A 15884-nucleotide genomic window follows, 5' to 3' on the forward strand; every position below is an offset into this window, starting at 1 on the left:
TTCTTTTTGCTTATGTGGTGCTGAGGAATTGAACCCAGGGCCTCATGCATGCAAGGCAAGCGCTCTACCACTGAGCCACCTTCCCAGCCCCTCTATATGGTTTTATTTCCAGGTCTTTTAGTATATTCCATTGATCTTGAGGTCAATTTTTTTGCCAATTTTTTGTGATACCACTAGCATTACTTGTTTCATATACATTTTTGAATTGTTTTCTCTATGTCAGTAAAGAATTTCATTGAGATTTTGATGGGGATTGCATTACATTTGTAGATCATTTGTGGCAGTATGGACATTTTTTTTTTACAATATTGTACCTGTCCATGAACATTCAAGGTCTTTCCATTTCCCAATGTCATCTTTCTCCGAATTTTTATAGAGGGAATTTTTTTCTTTCTCCGAATTTTTTACTCTTGGTGGGCAGGCCCACATAGCCCTTTTAGCTCAGCAGCTGGCAGATCACTACTAGGGTTGTAGCTCAGGTCAGACATTGCCTACTAGTATTCCAGCTCTACTGCCAGTAACCTACATTGGTTCTTTTTTGGTGCTGGTATTCAAGGACTTAGGCTTTCTCTCGGCTTTTTCGTTCAAAGTTGGTGTTCTGTCACTTGAGCTACACTTGCATTTCCATCTTTTTGCTAGTTAATTGGAAGCTAAGAGTCTTATAAACTTGGAGTAGTTTTTTTTTTGGTCGGTCAGAGGCTTGAACTCAGCTTGGGCACTGTCCCTCAGCTCTTCAGCTCAAGGCGAGCGCTCTACCACTTGAGCCACAGCACCACTTCTGGTTTTCTAGTGGTTTATTGGAGATAGGAGTCTCACAGACTTTCCTGCCCGGGCTGGCTTTGAACTGCGATCCTCAGATGTTAGCCTCCCGAGTAGCTAGGATTACAGGCATGAACCACCGGTGCCCGGCCTGGAGTAGTTTTGAACTGCAGTCTTCAGATCACAGCCTGAGCAACTAGGATTACACATGTGAGCCATCAGTGTCTGGCTCCCTCCTCAGCTTCTTGTCTCAGGGGTTCACCAGTTAAGTCCAGGACAATGAAGGATGAGTGTAAAGAATTTTATTGAAAGAATAAAGACTGCCACTCTATCCACAGTGTGTTCTCTGCTTATCTATTTTCTCTTTTTTTTTGGGGGGGGGTCCGGTCATGGGGCCTGAACTCTGGGCCTGGGCACTATCCCTCAGCTCTTCAGCTCAAGACTAGCACTCTATCTACCACTTGAGCCACAGCGCCACTTCCGGCTTTTTTCTTTTTGCTTATGTGGTGCTGAGGAATCGAACCCAGGGACTCATGCATGCAAGGCAAGCGCTCTACCACTGAGCCCCCTTCCCAGCCCTCTATTTTCTCTTGAAGCAAAAAATGTCTCTGTTACCTCCCCCATTCCCTACTCTACTCTGAATCTAGTTTTTATACCCTGAGCTGAAGGCTGATTGGTTGCCTCTATTATAATTACATATTCTGGAAGGTAAAATTTTATTTGTTGTGTACCACAATATTCTTAGTTAAGCCCCTTCTGCAGAACCCTCTGCAGAGGGTCATGGAAAGGCTATTGAAACTAGAAGGGGCTAGGGAGGGGTGTAGAGGTAATATGTTCCAAAACAATGTCTGCTGCATCTGGTTTAGGCTGGCTGAGATGCTGTCCAAGGGCCCAGGTTTTAGTTAATTCACAAGGCCAACCAAAAAATAATTTTTAGTTTACCTCTTACATTAATGGTAACAAAAGACTATAATAAACATTAAGTGATATGTAATTATGTATGCATATTAGAGTTAAAATGTGCATATTAAAATTGACTATAGTATTTTCATTTTACAGAGTAGGGTACTGAATATGAAGAGGTTAAGTAACTTACCAAAAAGTATTTTTGTGCACTGTGCACTGGTAGCTCATGTCTGTAGCCCTAGCCACTAAGGAGGCTGAAATCTGAAGCTGTCTTTGAAACCAGCCTGGGCAAGAAAGTCTGTGAGACTCTTACCTCCAGTTAACCACCAAAAAGCTACAAATGAGTATGTAGCTCAAGTGATAGCAAAAAAGCCTGCGCTCTGAGTTATAGCTTCAGGACCAGCACATACACACAAAAATTAACATCCCCTTAATGGTTTGATTTATACCTAGGTATTGGGCAAAATGTGCAATGTTGCTTGTACATTGATAAGCAGAGAATGTGATATTCTAGAATGCTGATTGTCTATGCTTTCACCCTAATAACTTATATTGTAGGAGTGAGAATAATATTGGTGTCAATGTTTCACTTTTTTTCTCTTCTCTAATTCTAGAAAATGACAAAAGACCATTTAGTAGAAGAGAAAACTTCTCTACAGAAAAGTCTACTTTACTATGAAAGTCAACATGGAAGGCCGGTAATATCTCTTGCTAAAAGAGCATTCATCACTTTTGTGGTCTATATTCTTCAGAAGTGTTTATAAAGCATTGTTTCCTATATTTGGGAGATTGCCTACCTATTTATATAAAATTAATATGGTTTAATCATTTGGATATTTTAAATTTCTTATGATGATGTGACCTATCTATTTTTTGGCTTTAGGTGACCAGAGAAGAAAGGCACATTGTTAAACCTCTCTATGATAGATACAGACTTGTAAAACAGATGCTGACAAGAGCTAGCATCACTCCTATCCTTGTAAGTAAATCAAATATTTCTCTAGTTCATTTTACCAAGATGTAATTGTCAAAAATTATATGCTTTTAGTCGTATATTGGAGAAATACAAAGGTAAGGTAGAAAAAAGGTAATTTTAAAGTTGAGATTAGAGGAAATTAGTGTCTACCACTATTTTCCAGACATTTTCCCCCAACTCCCTATGTGACTTTGAACTTAGGGCCTCATTCTTGCTAAGTAGGTTCTCTACTACTTGAGCCATGCATGTCCTAGACCTGTAAGTATTTTATGTGGGTATATGTGCATTACTTACAGGTCTAGAACTAGGGCTTTCTCCCTGCTTTCTTCTTCATATCTAGTACTGTAGCACTGTAATCACTTTTAATACAGCATTTTTACTAGTTCATTGGAGATGGAGTCTCTCAAACTTTCCTGCTCTAGCTGGGTTTTTGATCCATGATCCTTTAGGTCTCATCCTTCTGAGTAGCCAGGATTACAGGTGTAAGCCACCAACGTCTGGCTACCTATAAGCATTTTTATGTATAGTTTATGCTACTGAATCCTAACATGTAAAGTCACAACAGACAGAATATGATAGGCTTGTAATATGGAGATTCAGGTAATAATGTGCCCAAAGTTACCTACTTTGCAAGTGACAGCAGTAAAAGGAAAAAACTTGGATATCACAAGCTCCTCGTTTAGTTTTTTTAAATTATATCTTTGGTTGAGCTCTTAAGTAAGAGAATTGAAGACCAAACTAGCCTGGGTATAAGTCAAGACACTACTGAAAACAAAACAAAAAACTCAGTAGACCAAATACCAGTTGCTCACACCTGTAATCCTGGTTACTTATGATGCTGAGATCTGAGTCTCATAGTTTAAAGCCAGCTTGGGCAGGAAAGTCTGTGAGGCTTTTTTTTTTTTTTTTTTAAGTGGTGCCAGTCTTAGGGCTTTGAGCTGAGAGCCTGGTTGCTCTCCTGGAGCTTAAGATTAGTACTCTACCACCTGAGCCACAGTTCCACTTTTGACTTTAGGTGATTAATTGGAGACAACCACCTATGGACTTTTCTGCCTCCAGACTTGCTGGGATTAGGTATATACACTACCACAACTGGTCCTTTATTTAATTTTTTGATGCCAGTACTGGGGCTTGAACTCAAGACCTCCAGATCTTGCTTGGCTTTTTCGCTCATGGCTAGTGCTCTACCACTTGAGCCACATCTCAAATTCTGGCTTTTTGATGTTAATTGGAAATGAGTTTCACCATTTTTATCTGCCCAGTTTGGCTTTGAACCTCAGTCCTCAGAACTTATCCTGAGCAGCTATACTTTTTTTTTTTTTTTAGTACTGGGGATTGAACTCAGGGCATGCTAAGCAGTCCATTGGAATACACCACCACTGCTACCACCCCAGGTGAAAATAAAGCTGAATATCTGTAATGTAAGAAGTGAATATTCTTGGAATGTAAAGATGTTTGTTTGGTTATTACAGGGTTCTCCCTCTACTAAGCGACGGGGTCAGATGTTACAGCCAATCATAGAAGGAGAAACTGCACATTTTTTTGAAGAAATCAAGGTAATCATTTAGAGAAGCCATTTCTAATCAGTGGCTTATGCTTGTAATCCTAAAGGGAAAATTGTAAGTAATGCTATGTTTGGTTATCTTTGGATTTCTTTTTAGGAAGAAGAAGAGGAGGATAGTGTTAGTTTGTCCTCTGAGTTAAGTGATATCTTGAAAACAGCTGTACAGGCACAGTCTTCATTGGAAAACTCAGAGTCTGATGTTGAAGAAAATCAAGAAAAACTAGCTCTGGATCTTCGATTATCAAGTTCCCGAGCAGCTTCTATGTATGTATCTGATTTGTGATTTTTACCTATTTGAATAATATGCCAAGAAATCCTATGTTAAACAATTACGTGAATGGTATCAATACAAGAGAATAAGCTGGGTGCTGGTGGCTCATGCCTGTAATCCTAGCTACTTAGGCTTAAGATCTGAAAATTGTTGTTCAAAGCTAACTTGGACAGGAAAGTCTTATCTTCTATTAACTACCAGAGAACTCGAAATGGAGCTGTGGCTCAAAGTGGTAAGAGTGTTAGCCTCAAGCAAAAAAAGCTCAGAGACAGTGCCCAGGCCCTGAATTCAAGCCCTAGGACCAATAACAACAACAAAAGAATCAAACAGTGATTTGTAAACACATTTTTATTCTCATTACATTTTTTTTAAAGGTATAGGAACCACCTGAAGGTTTATCCATTAGTTCTGTATCTACATAGTGGTTCTCAAACCTTACTCATTTTACAATCAAGTAGGAAGATTTTTTTTTTCTTCCGGTCATGGGGCTTGAACTCTGGGCCTGGGCGCTGTCCCTCAGCTCTTCAGCTCAAAGTGAGCGCTCTACCACTTGAGCACAGCACCACTTCCAGTTTTCTGGTGGTTTATTAGAGATATCAGTCTCACAGGGGCTGAGAAGGTGGCTCAGTGGTAGAAGACCTGCCTTGCATGCATGAGGCCCTGGGTTCGAGTCCTCAGTACCACATAAGCAAAAAAGAAAAAAGCCGGAAGTGGTGCTGTGCTCAAGTGGTAGAGGGCTAGCCTTGAGCTGAAGAGCTGAGGGACAGCGCCCAGACCCAGAGTTCAGGCCCCATGACTGGACCCAAAAAACAAACAGAGTCTCCCAGACTTTCGTGCCCGGGCTGGCTTTGAACTGCGATCCTCAGGTCTCAGCCTCCTGTGTAGCTAGGATTATAGGCCTGAGCCACCAGGGCCTACTAATGCTGACAAACTTGGTTTATAGTGAGTGGAGCTTAGCTATTGTTAATGCTCTAAAAACTAAGTGATGTTAATTTGCAGTCAAGTGTAGAACTACTCTTTAAGAAGACATGTGCTCATGCCAGTAATTATAGCTACTTAAGAAGCTTAAGATCTGAGAAAGCCACCCAGTCAGAAAAGCCTGAAAGACTATCTCCATTTAGCACAAAAAGTCAGACTGGAGGCATGGTTTAAGTGATAGAATATCAGCTGTGAATAAAATGTCAATCTAGAGCTGGAGGACCCTTGGTGCAAGCCCTGGTACTATGTATGTATGTACATGTACACACACACACACACACAATGTTTTACTTTATTTTAGGCCTGAATTACTGGAACAACTTTGGAAAGCCAGAGCTGAGAAAAAGAAACTACGCAAAACATTACGGGAATTTGAAGAGGCATTTTATCAACAAAATGGAAGGTTAGTTGAACATGACAAATAAAGGCACATTTGTTCTTTAGTTTACAAAGTGCCAATATGTTAAAACATATAGAAATAGAAATAAATTACCTTGACTGACCCAGTGGTTTAGATTTGCAAAGCTGCATAGGAGGTAGAGAAACATGAGGCTTGAGGTTAGCCCAAGCACAAAGTCTTCATGTCACCCTAGCTTTGTGTGAAGATAGGATTGGGGGCCAGGTCAGTCTGTGTAAAAAGTGAAACCCTATATGGAAAATACTGAGAGCAGGAAAGGACTGGGGTATTACTCAAGTTGTAGAGCATCTATCTTTCTTTCTTTCTCTTCCTTTCTTTCTTTTTTATTGCTATTGTAAAGTTGATATATTAGAGGGTTTACAGTTACAGAAATCAGGTACAATTCTTTTTAAACCATGCCCCCCTTCCCTTGCTCTCTACCAGTTCTTCCCTGTTCCCTTCTGTTCCCACCCACATGATGTATAGTCATTTTCCATGTAATGTCTAGTGAGTGCCACTCTTGTGTTTGTTCACCCTTTGTTTCACCTTTTCTGTGCCCCCACTTACCCTTCCAAACACAAACAAGGCAAACGGAAAACAAAAGCAGCACATAACAGCGACCAAAAATTATGTTTCCTTTTCTTGGAGTTAGTTTCATAAAAAATTATATATATATATATATATATTGGTTGTGGGTCTTGAACTCTGGGCCTGGATGCTGTCCCTCAGCTCTTCAGCTCAAGGCTAGCCCTCTACCACTTGAGCCACAGCGCCAATACCGGTTTTCTGGTAGGGTATTGGAGATAAGAGTCTCACAGAATTCTCCTGCCCAGACTGGCTTTGAACCGTGATCCTCAGATATCAGCCTCCTGAGTAGCTAGGATTACAGGCATGAGCCATTGGCACCTGGCCATAAAGCATTATTTTATGTGATCATATGCATATAGCTATTGAGCCTTTGTCAATCACTCCTATATATATCCTCATTTGACCTTAGTATGTGAATGTCTATAGGGTCCTAGGTAATATATCATGTCCCTGTATTTGTGTGTGTATTTTTTTTTTAACATTCAGTGTGCTTACCTGTAGATTTACAGTCACATTCTAGTTACCACAAATGAGGGAAACTGTGCTATGTTCATTTGGCTCTGGCTTACTTCATTTAGTATAACTTTTTCCTAGTCTTTCCATTTCCTTATGAATGGTACAATGTTGTTCTGATGAATGAGTAGAATTCCATTTCTATATATACCACATTTTCTTGAGGAGTATCTGGGTTGATTCCATATCTTGGTATGGTAAATAATGCTGCAATGAACCTGGTTGATCAGCTTTAGTGTGGCCCTGTTGTGTTCCACTGGCCCAGGAGTGGGATTGCTGGGTCATAGGGGAGCTCTTTTTGAGGAACCTCCATACTGCTTTCCAGAATAGTTGAACAAGTTTACATTCCCACCAATAGTGTAATATTGTTCCATTTTGGCTGCATTCCCACCAGCATTATAGTTATTCTTGATAATGGCCATTCTAACTGGGGTGAGGTGGAATCTGTTTTGTTTTGATTTGCATTTCTTTTATGACCAGAGATGATGTGTCTGTCTATTGGCCATTCTTAACTTCCTCCTCTGAAAAGTCTCTCCTTAAGGCTTTAGCCTGTTTATTGATTGGGTTGTTACATTTTTGAGGGTTTTTTTTTTTGAAGTTTAGCTTTTTTGAACTCTTAAGTATATTTTGAACTCTTAAGTATATATGAGGCCCTTGTCTAATGCATAGCAAGTAAAGATCTCTCATTGCTAGCTATGTCCTTTGTCATGTAGAAGTTGTAGAGTACCCTTTTCACAATTGTGAGGGCCTGAGTTCAAATGTCATTGTCAGAATAAATAAAGTTAAAATAAAATTTTAGGGCTGGGATGTAGCTTAGTGACAAAGCACTTGCCTAGCAAGTACAGCGGCCTGGGTTCGATCTCCAGTACCAAACAAGACCAAAAAAAAGGACAAAAATTTATAACATTCCCTATGCTCTGAAGTTCTGCTGTTATTAGTGGCAAGAAAAAGTCAAAGCTTTGAGTATCTCCCCTTAAGCCCCTTCCCCCCCCCCCTTTTTTTTTTTTTTGGTGCTGGTACTGAGGCTTGAATTCAGAGCCCTATGCTCTTGCTTGGCTTTTTCTACTCAAAACCTGCACTGTACCACTTGAGCCACACCTCCACTTCTGGATTTTTGCTGGTTAATTGAAGATGAATCTTATGGATTAGTTTTCCTGGCTGGCTTTGAATTTCAATCTTCAGATCTCACTTTCCTTGAGTAGCTAAGATTACAGGCAAGACCCATTAGCACTGGAATAAACATCTCATAAAATATTTCAAGGTTGACCTAAGGAGTCTTAGTGCATTGAATTTGTTTTCGTTTTTAACCTAGGGCTTTTCATATGCTAGGGAAGCACTCTACCACAGAGCTGCCTCCCTAACCCAGGGAGTTTAATATTTAACTCTGCCTCCTTACCCTTAGGAAGCAGTGGTGAAATGAGATATGGTGGTTTTTTAGAAAGAGTCCAGCATAGAAGTGGTATCCTCTACTAGTTAGGTAGAGCTGCTTGTTTTGTTTCTAGGATTTGAACAGTGTAGCTGAAATGTGACTTCTATAAAATATGACATTTGTTTTTATTGTAGCCCATATATGAAATGAGGGGAGACTTTTTTTTTCTGTATTGTAGGTTTGAACTCAGGGACTTCATGCATGATCTCTAGCACAATTTCTCCTTAGTTATTTTTAGGATATGGTCTTTCCCAGGTACATGTCTAGCTATGATCTGCCTACTATTACAGGCTTCCTGTCATCATTACTATTACAGGTTCATACTGTCACATCCAGCTTCCCTTCTGTGGAGGGAGTCTCTCAGACTTTTCTTCCTGGGCTGGCCTGGCACCATGATCCTCCAGTCTCTCATGATGAGTGGGTGCTTCTGTGCTCAGTTACAGATTGAGAAGAGACTGAAATTTCAGTAATTTCTGCTCTCAAACCACTCTTAAAGGATTACAAGTGTGAGCCACATGTACCTGGCTCCTGGGGACAGAGACACTCTTAAAAAAAAAATCCCAGTAGATTGTCAGAAATGAGGTTAATCCAATTAACACTTAAATTTCTAAATGCATTTTAATTCCTTCAGGAATGCTTTCTCTTTTCTTTAAATTGGGAGGTTTTTTTGCTTGTTTAAAGTTACTAATCTTTTGTTTGTTTTGTTGGTTGTGAACTCCAAGTGAAGGCACTGTTCTTGAGCTCTTAAAGGCTAGCGCTCTATCACTTGAGCCACAGAGCCACTACCAGTTTTCTGGTGGTTAATTGGAGATAAGAGTCTCAGTGGACTTTCCTGCCTGAGCTGGCTTTGAACCGTGATCCTCAGATCTCAATCTCCTGAGTAGGATTACAGGCGTGAGCCACTGGCGCCAGGCTAAAGTTACTAAACTTTTGTTACAGGTTAATGGAGCCACAAATTAATAATTCAGTATATGAAATCTAGCTTTGCAGCACGTAGCAGTGGCTGGGTAATCTCTGGTTTACTTTGATCATTGATAAGAAATATAGCATTATTAATAGAAAAATTGGTTAAAAGACGAGCAGAAATTTGAGAGGTCTGAGAGAATCAGTCCAATAACCTTCTTTCTTACAGAGTAGCTTTTTATTTCAACTTATAACGTAGGACAAGTAACGGAGTTGAAGTTTCAGAAGTTGTCCTCATTTTCCAGGTGGTTACTAGAGTATTACAACTTTTTTATTTTCTCTCCTAGGAATGCCCAGAAAGAGGATCGTGTTCCAGTGCTTGAAGAATACAAGGAATACAAGAAAATTAAAGCCAAGCTTAGGCTTCTTGAAGTTCTTATCAGCAAACAAGATTCTTCAAAGTCCATATAAAAATACGTTCCTTGAAAATTCACATCATAAAATCAGTTGTATTCCTTGAAGCTATCATCACTTAACTTGTTGGCTGGTACTTGAGTTCATTTTGTCAGGCACTCAGAGAATCTCACTTTGTACTTGGTTGTGGTGCCACTAAACAAAGGATGGGGAGGGAAAGTAGGCCCTCTCTTGGGAGTGTGATGTTCCATATTAACCATAAGACTGTCTCTCCACCTTTAGCAAACAAGCCGTTTCCTTCATTGTTTTCTACTACAGATACATCCTGTTAAGCAAAAGACTAGATTTATCCTTTGAACTTCAAGAACTTTGGAAATACAAATATTTTATTTACTTTTTTTTCCCATTACTGAAGAATATTGAGAGGAAAATCTTCATGCTGAGTTCTTCGGTTGCCTTTTTTCTTACAGAATGACTGAAAATTTGAAAGAAAAGCCTATAAAAGTGACATATGCAACTTTATTCTGTTTTCCTAGAGAAACCAAAATCAGACTGAAATTTCAAGTCCTACTGTGGAACACTTTCCTGTTTAATTCCAAAAGTGACACACTCGCACAGGTAGTATGGTAGCAAAAATTTGCATTTCAGTGGTCACTTAGCTCTTGGATGAAGATAACAATGGGTAGACCAAAAAGTGACCTTGCTAATTTATTTGTCTATTGAAATATACCACACATCAAACACAGAAGTGAATCATATCACATGCTGCCTATAGGACTTAAGTTACTGTTATTCCTAAGTTACTGTTTATCAGCTGGTGATGTGATTTTTCTAGATCAGATCTTGTGCTCTTCCTCTCCCTCACCCCACTCCCACACACACCAGATAATGTGAGAAAATAGCCATGTCAGTATGTAGGAACTCTGATGGTGCTCAGATTTGTGTGTTTGATCAAGTGGGCCTAAATTGGCAAAATAATTATGCCTAAGTAAAATCTGTTCTTAACAAGGGCTATACACCACTGCAGTTTTTCATGTACCTTCATGGGGCCGCATTGTTTCCCCTGTCTGAATTACCAAAATGTGGACAAAGAGTCCCCTATAAAGTGAACACCTTTTCTCATTCATGCTTTCTAAAGCAGTGCTTACAGGATCTGTAGTGAGTGGTATACCCCTTGTCATGCATCTTTTTTCTTTGGCTTTGCATGCCTTTTTTTCAGGTATTCTAATTTTTCTGGAATGGTGACTTGATTCAAGCTTAATGTGTTAATTTTTTTTCCTGGTGCTTTTATGGATTGATGAGTGTCTCACTTTGTGCCCATGTTTGCATGCAGTGGCTCATGCATGGTTTCTTAACTAATATTAAAAGTTTGTCTCATACAAGAATGAAATTTTACAGCATCCTTTAATAACATGAGGGAAGCATGAACCTCAGGTTTTTGGCACTATTAATAGTAAGCACACGAAGTAGCATAAATAGTGTTTCTAGTATTTTATATTTCTCATGTGTGTGCAATGAATGCCTTTTTCAGAGGAGGGAAAATCCAGTGGTAGTGAATTTGTAGTTGGGGGATTTAAAAAGAAAAAAAATAGCACTAAATCCAGTCATTTTTGTGTGGTTTCCTTTTGATACAACTAGGTTATTCATAATGTATTCCTAGGAAAGTAAAACTAAAATGCCAAAAAATTGTATCATTTTGATTTGAATCCATCATGTGGTGTACATTTCAGTTAATTTTCTTTCACTATCCAGTGTAACATCTAATTTTATGTGCACTATAATATTGTTTTTTATGAATGTTTTATTTTATATACCACATGCAAAAATGTCCATGTGCACTATTTAAATGTTTTAAATAATATATTCCTTCTTTATAATGCTGAATCTATTTGAGTACCATATTTTTATAAGTCAGTGGCCTGAATAGTTTGATTTTAGCATTAACAGCTGATTCCTGATGTTAGATATTGTTACTATTTAGCTGTGAGTAGAATAGCTAACAATGGCATGGCAGCACTTAAGCTTTGTACAGTATTTTGTGTTATAGTTGAACTGTAGGTGGTAGAATTAGGCAGTTTGTGATAGTTATACATTGGTATCAATAAAAACTATATACAAATCATATATAGATATATATGTCCACCAGAATAATTGTATTGCTGTGTCTGGCACTTCATTGTATAGAATTTTGTAATAAAAGAACCTTAATATTCTAAGTCATTGTAAAATGCATATTTGTTTTCCCAATAGGTGTTAAAGAAAAACATTAAGACCTCAGATGTACCATTTGCCTTAATGTTCTTATTTGAATTGCCTCAGGGATTGCCTCCACCCAGGACCATGTCCAGGGACAGAAGGATTGCTAAACAATTTGGCTGGTCACAGCTCTGAAGTGATAAGGCAAGAAAGAAAAAACTATGGATTTCTTCCCAGGTGTGGATATAGAGAGAAGCTCTGGGAAGAATAGTCACTGTTTCTTATTGCAGTGAATGACCACATTAAGAGAACCTTATGCACAGTGTCTGAGAAGAGCTTAGCTAAGAAGGTGGGTGGTAGCTCTGAAATTCTTTATTTAGTGGGCACAGATGGATGGTATGCATTTGTAGTCCAAGCTACTCCAGAGGCAGAAAGAGCCCCACTTGGCTCTGGAATTCAAGGCCAGCCTGGGCAACAGTAAGACCCTGCCACAAAAATAAACAATAATAAAAACTAGGCCAGGTGTTGGCTGCTCACACCTGTAAGTCCTAGTTACCCAGAAAGGCTGAATCTGAGGATTACTTTTTGAAGTCAGCCTGGGCAGAAGAGTCCAAGAGATTCTTATCTTCAGTTGACCAGCAAGACATTGGAATGGAAGTGTGACTTGCGTGTGGTGGAGGGCCAGCCTTAAGCAAAAAAGCTAATGTAAGATCCTAATATGCAGACACAAAATGTTTTTAAATTTTTAAGCTGGTCATGGTGGCATTCCAACTATTTGAGAGGTGGACATAAGGAGGATTGCAGTTTGAGGCCAGTCTAGATAAAAAGTTTTTGTGACTACCTACTCAACCAGTAAGCTAGGCATGTGCTTATCAGCCTAGTATGATAGAAGTGTATAAGTGGGAGGATTGTGGTCCAGCTGGCCTAGGCAAAAACACAATGCTCTGTTAGAAAAAAATAACTGAAGCAAGGACTGGGGAGGTCATAGCTCTAACTGAATTCAAACCTCAGTATTGCAATAAATAAAACCTAGTCAAATGATCCTGCTGCTTGAGCTAAGAAACATATGGCTGAGGAGGGTATGTCTCCTAGGAATAAAATTTCCCCTTCAGTTTCCAAAATAACCTGTCATACTTTACAACTATCTAAACATAGCTCTTGCAGCATCTTTAGTTGCAATTTGCAAACAATGTCTTATGACCCTGCTATGGCTACACTTATTTCATTTTGGGGAAACTGTACATGTGCTAGAGGAATTTCTAGTTTGAAGGTACAGTGAAATTTCTATACTTGCCTGGAAGTTTCTTCTATACTTTTACTGTAGTGGGGAGAGGAGAGATATTATGGGTGGTACATAATGGTTTTCTAGAATCCGAGTCTTATATTTATAGCTAAGGGAAGTCAGAACATAAGGACATGGCGTACTTGAAAGTGTTAATATACTGTTAGGGAAAAAACCATCTTATCTGCTCCACAAACATTGATAAAGCATTATTTTGTATCTTTCCTTCACATTAATAGAATTTAATAAGCCTCATAAATATGGTGTGTAAACTTGTAACATGCATGGATTGTACAATGGGTTGTCCACTCTGCAGCACTTAATCACTGAAAATCACCTGGTTATTGTAATAAATGATAGGTGGTTTGTGTTTCTCACGTAATCTAGACTGGGTGTCCAGTTTGTGGCACAGCACTTGACTACTATGAGCAAGGACCCTGGTCTATCCTATCATGCAAATAAAGTCTGAAAAGGGGACACTTTCAAGAAATAATTCAGTCATGAGTGTTAGAAACGCTACATGATTGCATAACAGATTCTTACCTCCACTGTGTTAGTATTGTAGAGCAGAAAGCTTTCTCATCACTCCGTTAAGTTTTGAATTGATGTAGTGTAATTCTTTCTCCAGCTCCACAGTATATAAAAAGAGTCTAGAAGATAATTTAGGAGAGAATCAGTAAATCTAGTAAAGCAATGGCAAGTTACTAGTCCCCTGTGAAATGCTTTGAGAAGATAGGTTTATTCTATTTATAACCAGTTGTAGCTTTAGAATTCTAAAGCTATATGAAGAACAGAATGTGCTGTGTCATAAGATATAAATGTCGCTTTTTTCATAGATGTAGAGATACAGTTGCTCTCAGATTTTAATAATAGGATCATGTGCTTTTACTTTAAATTGGGCAGAAAATAGAAGAGGCATATGAAAGAATAAGCTTCTAAATGGAACAGCATTAATCTGCATATCATGGTATCCCATAGTACCCTGGTAAGAATACATGCTTACTCTCTAAATTCTTGCTGAGTGACAGGCTGGTAGTCATCTTGAGTTTCTGTAGAATAATACTTTTTTTCAAGTCTCTCTTTCCACTTTTTCATTTGCTCTGCCCTTTGAATCTCCTGTTAACAAGTGTAGACCAAAATCTTTAATTCTCGATTTTGAGTCTTTGGTACACAAGCATCATTGCCTCGATCCTTAAACTGTATTTTTCAGATTTTAGAAATTAAGCTCATTGGCTTTTTCTTTTTCTTTTTTTTAAATATTTCCCTGCCTTTTTTTCCTTTTGGATCTGAGTTTCCTCCAGCATTTCCTTAATCTGGTCAAAGTTGATACATTTACTGTACCTCTGTTCTGTTTTTTGGTGCCAGGCCTGGACAATGTCCCAAGCATTTTTGCTCAAGGCTAGCACTCTACCACTTAAACTACAGTCCTACATCTGACTTTTTTGGTGGTTAATTAGACATGAACCTCATGGACTTTCCTGTCCAGGCTTTGAACCATGATTCTCAGAACTCAGCCTCAAACATAGATCTTGTCTCAAAAAAACAAAAACAAAAAATCCCCCGAAGGTTACCCACTACCACCAACAAATGTTTTTGTGGTACTGAAGTTTGAACTCCAGCCTCACATATATATTTGCTAGAGAGGTATTCTACCAATTGAGTCATGCCCCAGTCCTTTTTACTTACTTTCCTGATAGGAACTTGGCTTTTTTTTTTTTTTTTTTTGTCTAGGCCAGCCTGGAGACCCTCTTCCTACTTATGTATCTTGTGTGGCTGGGATGGTAGGTATGAGTCACCACACCTAGTTTACTGGCTTCATGAATAGGTGGGATTAATGAGAATGCACAACCATGTTCAGGTTTTTATTTACTCTTGTGTTTAGCCTGTGTTTGCCTTATAAACCATTTTGTTCTGGCCAGAGAAACTTGATATATTACTGGCTCTTTGTTTAAACTAAAGCAGAAAGGGATGGCTTTCAATTTTTCTAATTTTAGAAATTCAGCATCTAGGGTTTTCTGGGGTTTTTTTTGTTTTTTTTTTTGGGTCCGGTCGTGGGGCCTGAACTCTGGGCCTGGGTGCTGTCCCTCAGCTCAAGGCTAGCACTCTACCATTTGAGCCACAGTCCCACTTCCAGCTTTTTTTGCTTATGTGGTGCTGAGGAATCGAACCCAGGGCCTCATGCATGCAAGGCAAGCGCTCTACCACTGAGCCACCTTCCCCGTCCCGGTTTTTATTTTTTAACATTTTTTTGTTGTTGCTTTGTCTTGGGGCTTGAACTCAGAGCCTGGGTGCCATCCTTGAACTTTTTCTCCCTCAAGTCTTGAACACTTGAACACTTCTGGCTTTTTGCTGGTTAACTGGAGATTAAGAGTCTTGGATTTTCCTGCCTCGGCTGGCTTCAAACCATCATCCCTCAGATCTCAGCCTCCTGATGAGTAACTACAGTTACAGGCATGATCAAAGCTAGCACCCAGATTTTGACATACTGTTTATATGGCAGGGCTGTGAAACTATTTCTAAATGATGAAGCTGCTTATAATGTGGATGCATTAGTAATCCAGGCTGAATAGACTATGCATTGCAAACAATTCATCCTTCAAAAATCTGCATCTTAGCTATTGCTTTTTCTATTTATTTTTTTGGATCTGGTCATGGGGCCTGAACTCTGGGCCTGGGCGCTGTCCCTCAGCTCTTCAGCTCAAGGCTAG

At 39.1% G+C, this 15884-nt stretch overlaps 2 protein-coding genes across 9 annotated transcripts in view; one reads left to right on the forward strand and one right to left on the reverse strand.

Moving 5' to 3' along the window:
- Positions 1-9777, forward strand: part of Fam13b (family with sequence similarity 13, member B) — an 81570-nt gene extending 71793 nt beyond the window's left edge. For all 6 annotated transcript variants that reach the window (XM_013020390.1, XM_013020389.1, XM_013020392.1 and 3 more), the window contains 6 exons: positions 2280-2363; positions 2549-2644; positions 4114-4197; positions 4303-4469; positions 5756-5857; positions 9632-9777. In XM_013020390.1, the coding sequence (XP_012875844.1) occupies positions 2280-2363; positions 2549-2644; positions 4114-4197; positions 4303-4469; positions 5756-5857; positions 9632-9755 (657 nt within the window). In that variant the 3' untranslated portion in view covers positions 9756-9777. The remainder of the gene's footprint in view (positions 1-2279; positions 2364-2548; positions 2645-4113; positions 4198-4302; positions 4470-5755; positions 5858-9631) is intronic.
- A 161-nt stretch (positions 9778-9938) lies between these two features.
- Positions 9939-15884, reverse strand: part of Pkd2l2 (polycystic kidney disease 2-like 2) — a 38343-nt gene continuing 32397 nt past the window's right edge. For 2 of the 3 annotated variants that reach the window (XM_013020395.1, XM_013020397.1), the window contains 3 exons: positions 14180-14292; positions 13720-13826; positions 10102-10173 (listed from right to left, as the gene is read on the reverse strand). In XM_013020395.1, the coding sequence (XP_012875849.1) occupies positions 13730-13826; positions 14180-14292 (210 nt within the window). In that variant the 3' untranslated portion in view covers positions 10102-10173; positions 13720-13729. Of the gene's footprint in view, positions 10024-10101; positions 10174-13719; positions 13827-14179; positions 14293-15884 lie in introns of those variants that run through there. The other variant, XM_013020396.1, reaches the window with a different exon arrangement.

Source organism: Dipodomys ordii, unplaced genomic scaffold, assembly GCF_000151885.1.
Source record: "Dipodomys ordii isolate 6190 unplaced genomic scaffold, Dord_2.0 Scaffold50, whole genome shotgun sequence".
In the NCBI taxonomy this organism is placed as follows: domain Eukaryota; kingdom Metazoa; phylum Chordata; class Mammalia; order Rodentia; family Heteromyidae; genus Dipodomys; species Dipodomys ordii.